The sequence below is a fragment of the Lissotriton vulgaris genome, chromosome 7, assembly GCF_964263255.1.
Source record: "Lissotriton vulgaris chromosome 7, aLisVul1.2, whole genome shotgun sequence".
Taxonomy (NCBI): domain Eukaryota; kingdom Metazoa; phylum Chordata; class Amphibia; order Caudata; family Salamandridae; genus Lissotriton; species Lissotriton vulgaris.
Window position 1 is genome coordinate 398788848 of NC_141695.1, and position 13823 is coordinate 398802670.

At 43.4% G+C, this 13823-nt stretch overlaps 1 protein-coding gene across 1 annotated transcript in view; it reads right to left on the bottom strand.

Moving 5' to 3' along the window:
• GRIN2D (glutamate ionotropic receptor NMDA type subunit 2D) overlaps positions 1-13823 on the bottom strand; it is a 1061440-nt gene that overhangs the window by 523355 nt on the left and 524262 nt on the right. Inside the window, exon 6 of the mRNA XM_086930354.1 lies at positions 5652-5805. Coding sequence (XP_086786480.1) covers positions 5652-5805 — 154 coding nt within the window. The remainder of the gene's footprint in view (positions 1-5651; positions 5806-13823) is intronic.

Genomic DNA, 13823 nt, shown 5'->3' on the forward strand with positions numbered 1-13823 from the left:
TGTAAGAACTTTGCAATCAACTATGAGCAATTAACAACGTTCTGATCCCAATAGTCTGGGATGGTTAAATGGTCAAGTTAACACCAGCAGATTGTTTCGATTCCATGGAACATAGCAGAAATTAATTCTCTTTGATGACCATAGCTGCTGATACCAGCATGTATCTGACAGCATGATACAGGGTAGGAGATATTTTTGAGTGGCAGGTTCTCTCATCGGACTAGCTTACATTCAATAAAGTAGAAGATTTTGAGCTCGACATCCAGGCATCTTCTATTTACATTTTCACATTTAATACTTTTATAAAGCAATTGGATATAAGCACCTAAATGCTAACGACTATGCTATTAGAATAGAATTTGTTTAACTTTTCAAACTAGCATCAATTGATCATTGACGCAGGAGCGTGTTCCATATAGAGATTGGATGCAGGAGCTTGCAGAATTTATGGGGACTGTTTTACAGATGTCGAGGGTAGGATATCTGAAATCAGAAAATCGGAAACCTAAAAGAGTCAGTGTGATATCATATTATAGTTGTCAGGATATTGTCTCACATACATATTTTTCCCTAAATATCATCTACAAAAATATTGAACAGCTTAAATTAATAAAAGATAATCAACACCCAATGGAATGATATTTTTATAGACAATATGAGGGTACTATATTTGTCAGTCTCTATTTCTCTATGCACATTTCCAATACAACCGTTGACATATTAGATTACTGTGGAAGAAAATATTCACCCAAGAGTTGATTTATGAGGCTAAGTCTAAAAACGAACATACCTAGGCCATGTAATTTCAATTTATTGTGCAAAGTTGGCAGCATCTCTTTATTAAGTGCTATAAGAGTCGAAGTGGATCTGCGAAGCGTAGCATACTCAGGCAGTCAGCTAATGGAAGCTGTGTTACAAACTCCTTTGTTGATAAGTCAAGAGCCCAAATGGCAGATCTCCTTTTGGACACTGGTGGCACGGCAATTCAATGGCAGTGATCCTGTCCCACCGACATGGGAATCAAGGATTCATTTTTGTGTATTCTTGAGTGGGTGTCAACTGTTCTCCGTACTGGAGCGGAATGAACCTCTGTGAATTGACAATCATGGCTGTGCCTTTGGCTGTATCAGACTAACCCTAGGATTATATTAAAGTCACACCATATGATAGTGCATGTCCCGCTCAGTGGGACATTGAACGCAGAGAATGAGAATAGTACAAGGGTAGCTAAGAACACAATTCTACAGCTGAGTTCATCACAGGAGGTGCAACTTGGCATCACATATGAGAACAGGCCCATAATGCAGATATAGTGAAGGCCTAGGTTCCATTCAATTTTACGCCATCTCCCTAAAAAAAGCTGCCCAAGTGTAGAGTGCTTGCTAACAGGCTACACACTACAACAAAAAGTACATTTACTGTTATGACTTGCTGTACACTGTACTAAAGGCGTCGTTCACCAACTGACATCGCCCCAGTAGTTCACTTGGTTAAATGGCATATGGTCTAGGGAGCTGAATGTATGGTTGAAGACCCATAGTCAGCACCAGGTGTACTGGAATTCCAAAACAGGAAAAATATTTTCCAGTGGGAAACCATAACTAAAGACAGTCAACATTGTAAGGCAGCTAATATTATAGGGCTGTGTGACAGCATAACCTATTTAGGCTCTACGGTTGCTGCCTTTAGCCACAGAGAAACATCATACGTTATGATAACTCAGAAGTATTGATAACTTCAAGAGACCTTCCTCAACTTTGCCAAAACATACACACAGAAAAACGTAATCAACTGCATGTTCTCCATGGGACATTTGCTCTTAATCCAAGATACATGGACAGAGTTACAGAAGGGGCAGGCTTGGGGAGACATGCCCTTTGGTACATTGAATTCCTGCAGTTAGCTCAGTGGAGTGAAAATTGCTCTCTACACTCTCCATATCTCTACACCTCTCCTTCTCCTTTCTCTTCAAGCCGCCAGGGGGGTAGAAAGACAACCAAACAGCACACAAGAGGTGCGGGAGAAGTCTAAAGGAACGATAAGAGGATGAAGCCATCGTGAGAACATGGACTATGCACTTACAAGCACAGGCCAACAGAGACAGTGTTTGCACGACCCCCCCCGTCCAATGTCGATGGGTAGTCAGTCATCACCAGTCTTGATCATGAGGCTCATTACATTAGGTCATAGAAGTCATCTACATGGAGGGCTGATGCCCAAAATGCATTCCTCGTATGAATCTTGCTGAACATATCTCTGAACAATGTCAGCAAGGCTCTGCTATAATGTAGAAGACACTTTGGATGAATTTATTTTTGATCTCTGAGGAACAAATCTCCACATTGACACTCATATACCCCACCATTGCACTGTGGTTTTAAATTCGTCATTTGGGATTAGGGATTTAGGGCTAGATGTAGGTAATTGACATTTACTGATTCGAAAATACCGAATTTTACTGATTCAGTATTTTCGAATCGGTAAATGCTATGTAGATAATAATTCGGCAATACTGAATCGTTAAGATTCGGTATTTACCGAATCAGTAATTACTGATTCGTTTTGCCATTCATTCCTATGGGCCCACAGGCCCATAGGAATGAATGCCAATTACCGAATCGGTAAAATAGGGTAAGAGTCAAGGGTGGCAGGGTGTCACTTTGATACCCTGTTGCACCGCTGAATAGTGCCTGTGTGCACATGTGGCACACATATATACCCTAAGGGCATGTATGTCTGTTACATGGCACAGGTGTAAATGCACAGATTTGCATTTGAAGAGGTATTCGTTATTTACCACCAACTAATAGTTGGTGGTAAATAACGAATCCTTAAAGCACAGAAGCACTCTTTGAAGTGCTTCCTACATCTCATTTACCGATTCGGTAAATACCGGATCGGTAAATGATGATTGAGTAAATACTGAATCGGTAAATACCAATTAGTTATTTACTGAATCGGTAAATTTACCGCCTACATAGGAAAAGCCAATTACCGGTCGGTAATGGCCGATTTCGGCCGTTACCGACTGGTAATAGCCTTCCTACGTCTGGTGCTTAATTCTTTGGAGAAGTTTAATTTGGTGTTGAGCACCTCTTGTTAAAACTATGCAGGATCAGGTTCTTGCCAAGAGTAAAACCGAATGATGAAGCAGTTTCATCAATACAGTCTAAAGTGTTATTTGCTTCCAGCCCGTCATGTACAGGAGTGCTGCAGTGTTGGGGGGATATCAGTGGATGTCAGTTTTCTGGGAGTTCTTTAGAAGACTTTGAGTCATCCAGGACTGGAGCTCCCCTAGAGGATTTGCTGAATGGTTATGTCCGCTGGGGAGGATACTTTTATTGCAAGCAAAGAGAGATGTTTGAAGTTGTTAAGAGAGAGGTAGAGGTTTCTATGCATACATTGAAGAGCATCAGAAAGAGGAAAGAGCCTTGTGGGAATCCCTGCTGTATTCGTGAGAGGCTCATGAGCACAATTGCTAGTTTTATTTGATGCCCAGTTGACAAGATATTATTCAACTCATTTTAAAACTGAGACACCTTTCCCCATGTATTGGCATTTATATAGCGCACTACTTACCCGTAGGGTCCCAAGGCGCTTGGACCGCTGCGAAACCCTTCCTGGCTTCCCTGAGAGATGGTCCCTTAATGGGCATCTCCAGGGTGAGACCAGGCATCCCCGGCGGTCTGGTGGGGCCGTTAGTGAAGATGAGGCAAGCTAATGCCCAGAGTTGCCGAGTGTGATCGCTGATCAGAGTGGGCACCGAGGCGAGAGAATTATCGAGTCCGCTGACCCTGGTCCAGAAACCTGCCGCGCCGGGAATCGAACCCTGGTCCCGGGCCGTCCTCTGCTTTCGGGTCTGCCGCCTCTAACCAGTGAGCCACACTACTTCCCATCTGTTCTTACAAGAATTTTAGCAAGGATGCCAGGTTTACTTTGTCAAATAATGTTGACAGATTAAGACATATTATAAATCAAGATTTGCTATTTCCTACAATGCACAACACATCATCAATTATTTATAGAGCCGGTTTGAGTGATGCCACAGTAGTAAATCTTAATTAGTGGTCATCTAGGGTGTTGTTCTCCTGTATGAAGTCTTTCAGTTGCTTTGTGACATAAATGTCGAGTAAGTTAACCATGAACGGTAGGCTTCAGATAGGGTGGGAATGGTTTACATCTTCAAGATTTTTGAAAAGAGGCATCAAATTTTAAGACCCTCAACAGCAACCCCTCGAATCAGGAAGAAGTTAATCATATTTTCATGGTTGAATCATGGAAAGGCTAATGAAATTATTTAATGGTTTGAGCGCAGCCACTGTGTTCATCACATTGGTTTATAGTATCTCCTTGGAAGGGGTCATTCTGTAGAGGTTTTGTAGTCTGTTTCCATTAACTAATCTGAGTTTATTGTATTGAACAAAGACCTGATATATTTTTATTTTGTAGTCGACGAATTGCAAGACTTACTCACATGTCTCTATGGTGATAGGAATGTCAGGAGCAGCTGGTGGTTTTGTAAATTATTTGATGTCGTCAAAGAGTTTTCTGTGATGCATTTTAGATAGGTCAAATACTGATCTTTTAAAAGTTGATTTGATCTCGGGATGTCATTTTGATAATCTTTGAGCTTATTGCCTAACGTTTCAAGTCTCTACTTGGAGATGATATTGCGCCATAAGCGTACAATTAATCTTAGAACTTTACGTTCTTGGAATAGCTCTTCAGAAAACGACTGTGTGGACTTAAAGGTATTGAACAGGTTTACTTTTCCTTAAAGTAGATGATGGCAGCTGTGCACTCTGTGCTGGACTTCTTTACAGTGTTTTCCCCATCCATCATGCTATTTCACAAGGGTGCTGTTTAGGCCCTCTCCTATTACATAGTTATCTATAAAACTATTGGTCAAAGGTTCTATCTATCGCTTATCTGTTACACCAAGCCATTCTAACCACCTCTGAATTCTCCTTCAAGTCCAGAGCATGGTAGTTTCACATCTAGGAATGCCTTACTCTGGGGGTGGCCAACAAGGCAGATGAAGGTAGGATCCATGCTAGATTTTCCAGATATATTTTCATGGAGTGACTCTAAATGGAATTTATTTACTACCAGTCATTGCTTATATTGAAAATCTTTTATGGATCCAGTCCTTCTGGCTTTATGTTAGGCACCCCGACCTTACTCGCTGGTCTGCCTCACTTTGGTAGCTCATCTTCAAAGTTTACTGCTTTGCCTATAACGTCATTGATCATCACTTGCCTGTGCACCTGCCCTCCCGCCCTCAAATGTAAGATCTTGGGTGGCTCCGCAGGTTTGAAGTTTTAAGACAAATTTTGACTTGAAGGTACGAGGCATCGGAAAGTTCCACGTCTGAACATTCCTTCTTCATGAGTACAGGCTGTCAATCAAACATGTTCATTACCACATTTTTCTTGGACATCCAACACCTCTTGTTAACAAGTATTTTGTAAGTATCTGCTTTTTAGGTTAAGTTGCCATTTTCTTCTTCCTTGTGTACGATTTGTAACAGTCTTGGTTTTATCTAGTATAATTATTAAGTGTTGGACATCCCTTGCACTTTGTATGCCTTCTGTGCAGTAAACGAAAACCATATACATAAATATACGAAAGGGTAACCTACTCCAACCTACCCAAGAAAGCAGAGGGTGAAACAGTCCCATTGCTTCTGGACACCATCACACTGATACCCGTCTCCACAAACGGCACCGAGAAGTCAATGATTTCCGAGCGTTCCTCGTTGATTGTCAAGGAGCCAATGGCCATGTCAGCTCGCTGGTAGAAGACCTGGAGTTTGGGAAAAAAAGGGTTGGAAAGGGAATGGGATCCAGGAGTAGAAAATGGAGGTGAATGCAAGGTCAAGGAATGAGAAATGTAACCCAAGAGAGGGAATGTGAGTGGTAACATGGAGCAGTAGCGGGAACGGAACATGAAGCAGTAGTTTGGAACACAAGTTCAAATAAGGGCATCAGGTACAAGGTATTGGAAGTGGTTAAAAAAAACAAAAAAAAACAAAGGAAACCGGAAACCGGTAGAGAAAATAAAGTATAGAAAGAGAAAGTGGGCACACACAAGTGCAAAAGAAAAGAAGGAACCATGAGTGGAAATACAAGGTAGAACCAGGAATAGGAAGCAGACAATGTAAGAAGAATGGCACAGGGCAACCAGTATTAGGAAAGGAAATCAGACAAGAGGAGAGACAGGGGAGCAGGAAACCGGGAAAGAGAATGAGGGGCGGGGAGGAGAAGAGAAAAGAAACTATTAGCATCAGCAAGACAACTTTCACCACAAGCAAGGCCTATGCAGATGAGAAACCACATCAGGGAACGGTTGTTACGGCAACTGAAATACTTACGGACTAAATTTATGGATCCTGAACTCGCAAGGTTATCCTGGGCAAGTAAAATAAACATTACATTTGCAAGCTAATTAAATAATGTCAGGCGAATACTAATTGCCCGAGGACTCCCATCCCTCACACGCGCCGCAGGGGTTATCGCGCCACTTTGGTAGCTAATGAGAGCTGCGTTTGTTCCCGCAGTTCTTCTTGTGAGGCGCGGGCTGTCGTTTCACAAAAAAAAAGATTTGGGTGGGGGGGATAAAGTTGCTAGTTACAGAGGCGCCGAGCAAAGAACCCGAAGTATCTGGGAGATAGCGCGCGGACAGGTCAGTGTCGTTGAAGAACTGGGACCGTCACGTGCCAGACGCAGCGGTGCTTCGCACGTGACCAATTCCCTAGCAGTTCTAATCTTTCAGGCACACTACCCTCTCTGGACTCTGACGTAGAAAATAAACATTTCCTGTGATCACTCATGCACCACCCAGCTCCCTGCCTCTCTTTATTGAGGGATTTTATATAAACCCAAAACACACAAGCAGAGACTGCAGCAAGCTCTAACAATACCAAATAAAAGCTCAGAAAAATGCCACGATTCACTCACTATGGGGCAACCCAGTGAGTGTCCCCTGCGGAAAAGGGTGCAAGCCATAGGCCACAAAATGATAGCCATGTGCAGTATTGTCCTCCTTGAATTTCTATCAACGCGTTGTTAGAATTGGGTATTTTCTATCATGGTTAATTTCAAATTTTTTTAAACAAAAAAACAAAGGGGCTCAGCTCAGACAGTCCAGAAAAATAATGTATTTGCAACTCTCGTGAATTTAAACACAAAGTGGAAATATCTTAGCACATTAGTTTAAAGGGAAATTGGTAGACCTTTTCAATAGTGCCAATCTGCCTGTGTAAAGCAATGATTTCAAAGCAAGCACAACCAATTTAAAAGGTTATAGCTGTTAGTAACTATACAAAAGGAATGTTAGTGTATGTTTTTTCTGCAGGATTTTTGACTTTCATACTGTAAAACACATCAAAATGTATCACTAGTAAAAAAAACACCTAAATCGGGAGATAATATGCAAAGAGTTTTTATGTCTTTTATAGAGGTTACAACTTTGCAAACTCTTCTCAGAATACTGGGACCCCCTAAATAATAATATCCAAAACTAAAATGAAATTTAAAAACTGCAGTCATCAAAGTCAACGGAATAAAGATCGTGCATCAAGGGAGCCAGGTAGTGTCTGATTTGATAAAAAATCATTATGCGAAAATCGTCCACAAAAAAGTCCTTGGGCCTACTCAGGAGCACTTCCAATTTAAATACATTTAAGGTGAAGTGCGAGGTGAAAAAAGATCACTAAGTCCATCCAGTCTTCTTCTCTGTGCACTGCTGTACCTAGAGATTATTTTTAGTTTTTGCATCCTTTATTAAATGGGGGGAATTTGTTAGTTGTTGCGATATATTAACACTGGAACCGGCATGCCGGTTTCTTTGATGTCCTCCCCTGTATTTTCTTACGTGCCCTCTCTTTACAACCCAGCGAACTGATATAGGCTTCTGTGGATCCAGAGACTGGGCAGATCACTGCAGCTGTGTGATAGCTCAGAGGGTAGAGGGCCTGTTGCAGTTATACATGCAGTGCTATCGATGGAAATGTGGGAGTGCTGGTGCCCACTATTCATTGGACCTTTCTGCTCCTGAGACTTCTGCAACTTTTTCGCCTGTTTGAGGTCAGTGGAATGAGTAATATTGCGTAGGTCCCTTTTATTTAAATCCAAGTTTCAGGGTCTGAGTTATATAGCTGTTCATCGGTATTATTTGTATTGGTGTGGCTTTTAGTCTGCAGGCTGGTTGGTGGACAATCTCTGAAATAACAAGACGTACAGGAAAGTGAACTCCCCCCAGAACAAGCTGGTCAGCATGAGCTGATAAAGAAAGACAAACGAGCTTTGGTCTTTCTTCGGGGTCTTTTGTCGTCACACATCTAGGCCTCCTGAATAGGTGAAAGCATAACTTGTGTTTTTATTTTCAATAGTTTGGGGTGGCTGTGCTTTAGCTACAGTAGGGTGGAATAGTCTTAATTGTAATACCATTGTGGGTCTTGGTACACACCTTTAAAAGAGATTCATATTTTTTTCTTTTTTAGGAAACAAACAACATGATATGCTCCGAGAGGTTTCCCAAAATTGAGACCGCACTCCGTAGCAATTTAGGTGTCCAACCTTTATTTTCAAAAAGGCATGCATCTTCCAATCCCTATTCCAGGTCCCTGGCCTTAGGCGTTTCGAAACTTCCCATGCTTCTCATCAGAGGCCGTGTCAGCAGACAGTTCAATGGGGCTATCAACCCTCCCCTGCACGCTTTTAAACTCTTAGTGGCTTCCGGTTTTCCCACCTGTTGCTCAGTCATTTAAAAGTGCATGCTGGTAGTTCTTTTCGCCATATTTAATACCCTCCAGTGGGTTCGCCTGTTGCACATAAATTGGGACCACATTTTTACAGCCCTCCAGTGGGTGAAATATATATATACTAGCAGCCCGTCCCGACGTTGTCCAGGTATGAATTGCTGCCGGCCAGTAGTATATTGTTTTGTAGGATTTAGTTTTGATAGCATTTCTTATGTGTGACAGGCCTGTGAAACGCTCCGATTCACAGTGCACTGCTGATGCACTTAAGAGTGCGCGTTCAGTTGTGTGTGAACTCGAGTTTCCCTTCTTTAATTTTCCTTGCAATATTATATAGCGCGACCTCGACAACATGGCATGAGCAAAATTTACATTACAGAAGAACACATTCATTTGTGGTAGGCACGGGGAGACAAAGCGATTTGCCTGGAAGCACAGGATGTTGAGCTGATGCCGAGATTCGAACGTAGCTCCCCAGCTCTAAAGTTCGCAATTCTAGAACTTGTGGCGGGAGGTGTGTCTAAAAGTGTATGTTGGTGCTGGCCATCAATGAGAGAGACCTGTGCATTTTTTAAATGGGTGGTGAAAAAATATGAGTATGTTGCTGGAGATGTGGGCCGCTGTGCCGCCAATGTACTTACCGGGGAAGGGTAAACACCCATTATTCCGCAACTTTCTTTCCGCATACCATCACTCTGCATACTTTCATTACGAAAGTACCATGACTCCGCATTGCCATTATAACGCATAGCATTACATTTTTTTATGCTTTTATCACGCATACATTTACAACGAAATTCGTTGTAAATGCATGAATGGTAAAAGCATGGTTTTTTATGTTTGAATAAGGTAAGTATGGGTATACGGGTATATGTTTTGGGGTACTGAGGAATATGTTTTGGGGTGTTTGGGTATTTTAAGGGTTCAGATATAGTTTTGGGTTATGGGGTACAGGGGTAGTTTTAGGGTTTAGGGATAGGTATGGGTTTTGGGGTACAGGGTTATTTTTAGGGTTCAGGACTAGGTTTGGGTTTTGGGGTATAGGGGTGTTTTTAGGGTTCATGGGTAGGTTTGGGTTTTGGGGTACAGGGGTATTTTAAAGGTTCAGGGCTAGGTTTGGGTTTTGGGGTACAGGGGTATTTTTAGGGTTCAGGGCTAGGTTTGGGTTTTGGGGTACAGGGGTATTTTAGGGTTCAGGGGTAGGTTTGGGTTTTGGGGTACAGGGTTTTTTTAGGGTTCAGGGCTAGGTTTGGGGTACAGGGGTATTTTTAGGGTTCAGGGGTAGGGTTGGGTTTTGGGGTTCAGGGGTATTTTAAGGGTTCAGGGCTAGGTTTGGGTTTTGGGGTACAGGCGTATTTTAGGGTTCAGGGGTAGGTTTGGGTTTTGGGGTACAGTGGTATTTTTAGGGTTCAGGGCTCGGTTTGGGTTTTGGGGTACTGGGGTATTTTTAGGGCTCAGGGGTTGGTTTGGGTTTTGAGGTACAGGGGTATTTATAGGGTTCAGGGCTAGGTTTGGGTTTTGGTGTACAGGGGTATTTTTAGTGTTTATGGATAGATTTGGGTTTTGGGGTACAGGGTATATTTATAGGGTTAAGATGGGTTAGTGTTTAAGGGTGTTGGGGTATTTTAAGGAGTAAGGGTGGGTTAGGATTACGGGGTGCAGGGATATTTAAAAGGAGCAGGGTGGGATTAGCACACGATATGAGACATGGCATGAAGGGCGGAACGTACCACACGCCCCCAGCGTTTGTCACGCCCACAGCACAACGCAGACACGCCCACAAGGGACTACTTTGCTGGCACGGTTCTTTTACCTTTTAAATGTATATGGTGGGCGCCTGCATAGCCTATGTCCTTCTGCTGCCACTGCCCTTTCCAAGGCTGTATTGTGTGTTATGATTGGTGCTGTGGTTGCTGAGATTACCCGCCTCAAAGGTTTGGGCTCTCTCTTTATTATATTAGTATGGATAGGAGAACAGCCATTACATCGCGGCTGTTATCCAGCATTTCATTACAACGCAAGTGTTAGCATGCCTGCGTTGTAACAACGCATAGCATTTACCATGCATTTTTTTACAACGCATGTGCCTTTAACACGCATGCCTTTACAACGAATTTCGTTGTAAAGGAATAATATTGTAAAAGCACATATGTTGTAAAAAAATGTAAGCGATCCACAACGTTGTGAGGAAACAGAGGTTCTTCTGTTTCCTCACAATGACGTGCACCGCCCCTCAGACCACTGGAATAAGGAACCACAAGGTGAGAGAGGTACCATGAGGCGAGACAGGTAAGTGGGATTGGGCCTGAGTTGGGGGCAGAGGCGCAACTAAAGCCAAATTTCGGGGGGGGCTAAGAAAAAATTTCGGGGGGGGGGGGGGGAACCTTTAATCAGTAGGCAGAGTGGCGCTGCAGGCGCTCTTAGAAGGGGTGAAACAACTGCAAGGCCTAAATACCATTCAAATGGTCTTTTAAAGACCTGTGAAACGTTCGGGTGCGGCTCTGTGTGTGCGCGGGATCTGTCTCATCCCGGGATGCCACACACGACGGGGGGCCTTAAGCCCGGTGAGTCTAATGGGTGTTGCGTGCCTGGGTGGGGGTGGGAGTTACTATTTTAAGGGAAAAAAAGGGTTGGGGGTCTTGCAGGGTAGTGTTTTTAGGGTAGAGAGGACTGAGGGAGGGTCCTGCAGGGGTAGTGCTTTAGGGTTTAGGGTTGGGAGAGGACTGGGGTTCAGGGACAGGGTTTTAGGGATTAGGGTAGGTAGAGAACTGGGGGTTGAGGTCGTTCAGTGTAGTTTTTTAGGGTAGGGAGAGCACTGGGGTTCGGGGGAGGGTTGTGCAGGGTTAGTGTTTTAGGGTTTAGGGTAGGGAGAGGACTGAGCGTTGGGGTGCTGCAGGGGTAGTGATTTAGGGGTTGGGGTAGGGGAAGGATTGGGGGTCATGCAGGGGTAGTGATTCAGGGTTTAAGGTAGGGGAAGGATTGGGGGTCGAGGGGTCATGCAGGGGTAGTGATTTAGGGTTTAGAGTAGAGAAAAAATTGGGGGTCGGAGGTCCTGCAGGGGCAGTGATTTAGTGTTTAGGGTAGGGAAAGGATTGGGATTTGGGGGGTCATGCAGGGGTAGGGATTCAGAAATGGGCAAGGGCTGGGGGTTCAGGGGGTTTTGGAGGGGAATTTATCTTGGGTTTAGGGTAGGATAGTTAGGGCCAGATGTATGACGTGATTTTGCATGCGCAAACAGGTTTGAGAACTGGTTTGCACATGCAAAATCACTGTTGGCCATATACAATTCCTAAATAGCGAGTCACAACTTATTTGAAACTCGCTATTTAGGAATTGCGAGTCGCAATTAGGAAGGGGCATTCCCTTCCTAATTGTGTTCGCAATGCTAAGTGTGAATGTTTTGTGACAGCAATTCTGGTTGCAAAACACTTGCAAATTACCACCCTCTACAAGAGGGTGGTAATGCAGTGACAATTTAGAAGGGGTCCTGAGGGGACCCCTTCCGCTTTGTGACTGTCTCTAAAAATATTTTTCAAGGGCAAGCAGTGCCCTTCAAAAATGACGCGTAAACGTTTAATTTTTTTGTTTTTAAATGCATCCCATTTTCCTTTAACCACATCCATGCTAGAGATTTTCCCCTGCTGTGCTGGACAGCAATAAAAACGGGTGTGGTCATGACGAGCTGAGCTCGTCATGAGCACAGGAGCACTGTGCTGCCTGACGAGCTGAGCTCGTCATGAGCATGGAAGGGTTTAAGGAAAACCGGCTGCATTTAAAAAAAAAAAAGCTGCTTTATTAACCACCTCGATGTTGATGATGAGCTCAGCTCGACATCAGGCTTACCTGCCGTGTGCTGATGACGAGCTGAGCTCGTCATGTAACGCGGTAATTTCAAAAATGCCGCACACAGCCGGAAAAGCCGCCGCAGCGATGTGGTTAAAAAGCAGTCCAAGACATGGTGGTCTGCTGAGCCCAGCAGGCCACCATGCCTGGGAGGGCTGGCATACCCAATGGCTCGTATATTGCGAGAGGCTCATTAATATTCAATCAATCAATCAATCATTTGTTAAGCACACTACATACCCGTGAGGGTCTCAAAGCGCTGGGGGGGGGTGTGGGGGCCGCTACTGATTGAACAGCCAGGTCTTTAGTGTCCTCCTGAAGGTCAGCAGGTCTTGGGTCTGTCGTAGGGTCAGTGGGAGGGTGTTCCATGTCCATATTCATGAACCTCGCAATTTGTGACCCCATTGGGAATTGCAAACAGTGTTAAACACACCGTTGTACATGCAAATTAGCGCCTTGCAAATTGCGAGTCGAAAATGAGTTGCAATTTGCAAGGCGCTACATCTGGCCCTTAGTGTAACTTACCTTAGACACTTTGCATTGTAATGGTATGCGTGGTAAAGGTATATGCTTGGTAAAAGAATGTGTTGGAATGGTAGGTCGATGTAGGTGCACTAGCGTAGTAATACCAGCATTGTAATGGCATGAGTGGTATTAGTATGCGTAGTACCATCATACATTCATATGTGTGTATGTACATAGGAAGCAGGGTTGGAGGAGTATATATATATATATATATATATATATATATATATATATATATATATATATATATATTTACACATACACACACACACACACAAATATATATATATTCACTAAGAAAAACAAATGTTACAGGGGCATTAAAGTTAGGAAATAGAATTAAATAAACTTTAGAAATTAACTGAAAAAAACCAAAGGCTACAGGGACGTTATAGTTAGGAAACAGAATTAAAAAAACATAGAGATTCACTGAAAAAAGATAGGTTACAGGGGTCACTCGTACAAAACCAGAGAAATTCAGCAGTTACATTTACCTCAGCTAACTAGAACGTAAACCCAGGGGGGAGCTTTACCTGAGCTCAAGATGGCCGCCTAGAGTGAGAGCTCTGTGCTGCCATCGCACAATCCATAATAAATCCTGCATCTGTGCTGAAAGCATCGAAACAAAATGCTGCCCTGAGGAAGAGGAGTGGATGCTCTGCTGAGAGAACCGCTCGCTGACCCCTGTGGCTGA